Source organism: Hypomesus nipponensis, chromosome 6 (genome assembly GCF_054491055.1).
Source record: "Hypomesus nipponensis isolate SF chromosome 6, ASM5449105v1, whole genome shotgun sequence".
Classification (NCBI taxonomy): Eukaryota; Metazoa; Chordata; class Actinopteri; order Osmeriformes; family Osmeridae; genus Hypomesus; species Hypomesus nipponensis.
Window position 1 is genome coordinate 10,145,001 of NC_140366.1, and position 5,000 is coordinate 10,150,000.

The window sequence follows — 5,000 nt, forward strand, 5'->3', positions numbered from 1 at the left end:
CCTGCTCATGCTCTCATGAGGCACAGAAACCCTGCGGCTTTCCTGGTGTCACATCCTCTCCTCCAGACCGAGAGGGATAGTGGCGTCTCTCTGGCGTAGGGGCGTCACACGTCTTTGATTCCCCCCTCAGATGAACGGACCTCCAGCACTTGCTGCCTGACCAGGAGTCACGGCGGCGACAAACGCGCATCACGAGCAGGCGCCCGCGTGCCGACATTCAGTCGAGGAAGCGGTCGATCTCTTGTCTTCTCTCCGCCTGGCGTTCCTTTTCTCTCTCTACCTCTTCTGGTCCTCCTCTCTTCCCAGCCTCCTTTGATTTCTCTGTCGTCCTATACCATGTCTAACCCTCCCTCTCTCCTTAAGTCACTGGCTTTCCGAGCCGGACTGCGTGCGCATGGATGGGAATGTGTGCGTTTGTGTGTGGATGTGTTTTGCACATGGCAATAGTATCTCCCCCTCCCCCCCCCTCTCCCCCCCACTGTGATGGCAGGCAGCAGTTGAAGTGTACTGGTCTGGCCCCAGACCCTCGAGGTGTGAGAGGGAAGGGCCACCCGGTGTGCCCCAAAGGCCCCTGTGTTCCAGAGGAGGTGAACCCTGTAGGACTGCCACACAAAGGTCAGGCTGGATGAGGCCAGTTCCCTCCCTCTGGGGGTGGGGGGGAGTGATGTCGTGACATTTCCACAGTACTCTCTGGCGGTGCTGCTGACCTTTGACCCCCCCTGGGGCTGTGTGACAGGAGAGGAGACTTACCTCTCGGTGACACACGCACCCACATATCTTCTTCCTGTCCTCCAGTCCTTGGCTTTATTCCTTGACAGAGACCTCCCTCAGGTTCGGTCGCCCAGGTGTGGAGTGCTACTGTCAGCATGAGAGTGGAGCAGCCGTCATTCAGCTGCAGTTCCTCATCAATGAGGTAGGAGACCCCTCCCCCCCACACACACACACACACACATACACACTTAAGACCCGCCCCCACCCTTTTCCTCTGGAATTTTGGGCATCCCTCCACCCCCTGTTTCGCTCTCACACCTCACCATATGTAGATGACACACTCTGCCTTCTGGCTCTTCACGAAAGCAAAGCCTCACACTTGCTGCGGTGTGAAGTCGCTGCAGAGTGAGTGCGCATGTATGTGGCTGTGCATGCGTGTTTTTGTATGTGGCCGGGGGGTGGGGGGGGGGTTTGGGGCGGGCTTGTGTGACTCAGCAGCTGCATCGCACACTGTGGAAGTGCCCCCCACCCACCCCCCCACCCCCACCCCCACCCCCACGCACACACACTGTCACACGTAATGAATCATCACTACCTTGAAGAGAGATGTCTGCTTTCAATTCAGCCTCTATTGCAGCCAAGGGAATAAGCATGAGGCCTTTGTGAAGCGTGAGTGTGTGTGTGTGTGTGTATGTGTGTATGTATGTGTGTGGGTGCAGTGCATTCCCATCTTTCTGGATCTCCATTTCTTCTTCTATGTTTCCTTCTCGTTTCCTTCTTTTCTGAATGTTCATGTTAACATTGGATTTAAATTATGACCCACATGAATAATCATTTACCCATGTTAGAGTGTGACCAGACCGAAGCCAACATCTCTCCTGGGTTCAGAATACTGTCATGTGAGCAAGTGTGAAAGGAAGGACTGGGTAACCAACATGACCCTATGTGTATCTCCTAACCACAGGGGGCGCTGGTGAGCGCTCTGGCAGACGATAGCGTCCACCTCTGGAACTTGAGGCAGAAGAGGCCTGCCATCCTCCACTCACTCAAGTTCAACAAAGAGAGGTAAGAAACCAAACACGTCTGTCTGTCTGCCCCCCCCCCCTCTCTCTCTCTCTGTCTCTCTCTGTCTCTCTCTCTCTCTCTCTCTCTGTCTCTCTCTCTCTCTGTCTCTCTCTCCCTCTCTCTCTCCCCCCCCCCCCTCTCTCTCTCTCTCTCTCTCTCTCTGTCTCTCTCTTTCTCCATCTCCCTGACTCTCTTTTTTCTGTTCCTCTCTGTCTTCATGAGCTGTGAGATCTTTATTGTAGTCATTAAGCGATTGTGTTTCCTGTCCAGGGTGCTGTTAGGAAGCAGAGGGTATATCACATGACATATGTTTTCATTCAATGCGATTGAGTTGACAGATAAATTGCGTTGTGTGTGTGTGTGTGTGTGTCCATGCGTGAGTATGTGGTGTGTGTGCAAGCATGTGGTTGTTGTGGTGTATGTGTGTATGCGTGGCTATGTGTCGGTGTGTATGCGGGGGAATGTGTCGTTGTGTGTGCGAAGCCCCAGGCCATGGGGGCGACACAGCCACACCTGATCCCTCCTCCCCCCTCCTCTTTCCTCCGCTCCCTCATTTACGCTTTCCAACCCATCAACGATTATTCCAGTCAATCAGCTTTAAGATACTTCATCTCCACTGGGGCGCAGGTGCGACCACCTACACGCACACGCACACACGCACGCACACAGACTCCCTAATATGTTATGCCTCTCACATTGTCGTGATTGGACCACCTACTGTATCTCACAATGATTCTGTAATTATAATGACATTAGCAATTACAGACTCATAAGATAACATGCCCTTCAAGAATCATATCTTTTATGCTTTACCTCAGTAAGTTTAACTCTTTAAAGGAGGTCACCAGAATCCAGAATCACCTCACCTCAAGAAGAACGAGTGAGCCTGTCTCCTGCAATCATCGACTCAGGGCTTACCCATCACAGCCAATCACAACATAGACTGTTGATCTGTCAGTCTTAAAGGGGAAGGGGTTAACCATCAGGGCCAATCAGCTTCTGTGGTGCTGATGTGATGGACAGGTGGCCGGCAGCGGCTTTTAGGGGTGAATGTGTTCCCGCCGCAGCTGTCACCGTGTGTGACATTTAACGAGCGTGGCTCTGGAACACAACCGCGACGCAAAGCAAACCTCCCCACACACACACACACACACATCGCCCCCAAGCATCAGGAGCAGAGTGTCTGAACCTTGTGAGATGAGAGGAGACGGAGAGGATGAGGAGGAGGAGGAGGAGGAAAAGGAGGGGGAGGGGGACTGCTGAAAGACTGAAGCGTCAGCGTTGTGGAGGAAGGAGGAGCCGAAGGAGCAGGAGGTTAAGGAAAACGAGAGAGAGGATGAGAAGCACAAAGACGAAAAGGAGGAGGAAGATGATGAGGACAAGGAGCAGAGGAGAGAGGAGTGACAGATCCATCAGGGATGAGATGGACAGACTCTGAATAAAGGAGGACGTCGAAGAAAAGCGAGAGATGGAAGAAGAGTAGGAAGGGATGGATTGAACAGAGGAGAAAGATGCAAGGTGAGAGGCAGAAGACCTCTGGTGTGATAGAGAGAGGGCAGGGGAGAGGTAGACATCGGGGATGGACAGACGGAAGGGAAAGAAGAGAAAAGAGCAGAGTTTCAGATTTCCAAGTAGGGGAAATAAACTGGCCGATTAAACAGTGACTGAATATTTCCTCTGTCACAAAAACTCATCCCATCTCTCTAGTTTCCCTTGCTCCCCCTCCTCCCTTTGTTTCCTGAATTCTTACTTTTTTCTTTGAACACACTTCAACCACAGTCTGTCAGGTTGGTGGAGACAGCCCGGCCATTTTCCCTGTCAACAAACGGACAGAGACCTAACTAGAGCTGTCAACTCTATGAAACAAAATGAAAAAGAGCAGTTTACGGCACAGCACCGAACATAACAACACAAAACAGAGAAATACAGCACAGACATCGTAGGACCAGACAAAACATATCAACCTCTATCCATGATATATTCCTCCCCAAATCCTAACAATGAATTGTGACGCAGCATTTTCATACCGTTTTGGCTTTCCATTGAAGCTTTGGTATCTTTGTGAAGGATATGTTTTGAAGATGTCTCAGCTAACTCTTCATTTTGAGTCGTACTAGGATAATGACCTGGTTTCTTTTGATGGAACTAGGGTGGACACCTCAGGACATTTTCACCCCCAAAAAATCAAGCAAGCGGTATAGAATTTGAATTTGGGGGTGGTGGAAACACTCTATGCGACTGCTGGATGCATTGATCTGTCCCTGATCTCTTCCCCGTTCCCTCATTTCCAGCTGCTCAAAGAGGAGTGGATGGGTGTAGGCAGAGACTCAGAGACTCATCCCTTGTCTTTAGGTTATTGAGGCAGGGCCAGGGAAGGAGACAGAGGGCTGAGGAGACTGGTGAGTCTGAGGGTTGAGCAGCAATCCTGCCTCGTCATTCTGGCTGAGAGCCTCTGGCGGCCCCTTGCTGCAGAAGTGTGTATTGCAATACCCTTACAACTGGCCCTGTAAGGATGGCGTCAAGATGATTGGCGTCTTGGGACCAGGGTACATCGGGGACACACATTCTCAAGCACACATTTGTCAGTTTGTATGCACACACACGGCTTGTATGTCCACCCTCATGTATGCACTTGCTGGCACACACTCTGGTACACACTCGTAAGAAGCCGTACTTCTCTGTCAACCACCAGTGGTTCTGTTCTGTTTGAGCCGGGCCGGGCCCCGAACCAGAACCTGGTGTAGACCCCAAGGCAAAGCGGACCTGACAAGCTAACCAATTAGAAGCTGCGCTAAAAATAGGCCACATATATGAGAGATGAGAGGCCACCTTTAATTGGCCAACCCTGTTTTAATAATGCCACACGCTCAAAGACACACACACACCGCACACACAACCACACCACAGACACACACACACCGCACACACAACCACACCACAGACACACACACACCGCACACACAACCACACCACAGACACACACACACCGCACACACAACCACACCACAGACACACACACACCGCACACACAACCACAACACAGACACACACATATACACACCTTGGATCATACCGTGAGTGCAATGAAGGTTTGGTCAAAATTGCTTTTTTATGGATGTTGAAATGGCCTGGACGTGTGTGTGTTTGTTCCATAATGGGTTTGAACCCCTCTATATTAATAGGAGTTGATCCCCTGAGCCTGTGTGTTAAATTGAGGGCTTCTG

General features: G+C 51.2%; 1 protein-coding gene across 1 annotated transcript in view; it reads left to right on the forward strand.

The window, feature by feature from the left end:
- Window positions 1-5,000, forward strand: part of stxbp5a (syntaxin binding protein 5a (tomosyn)) — a 67,123-nt gene that overhangs the window by 24,974 nt on the left and 37,149 nt on the right. The window contains exons 3-4 of the mRNA XM_084700625.1: window positions 832-913; window positions 1,676-1,776. Of these exons, the coding sequence (XP_084556751.1) occupies window positions 832-913; window positions 1,676-1,776 (183 nt within the window). The remainder of the gene's footprint in view (window positions 1-831; window positions 914-1,675; window positions 1,777-5,000) is intronic.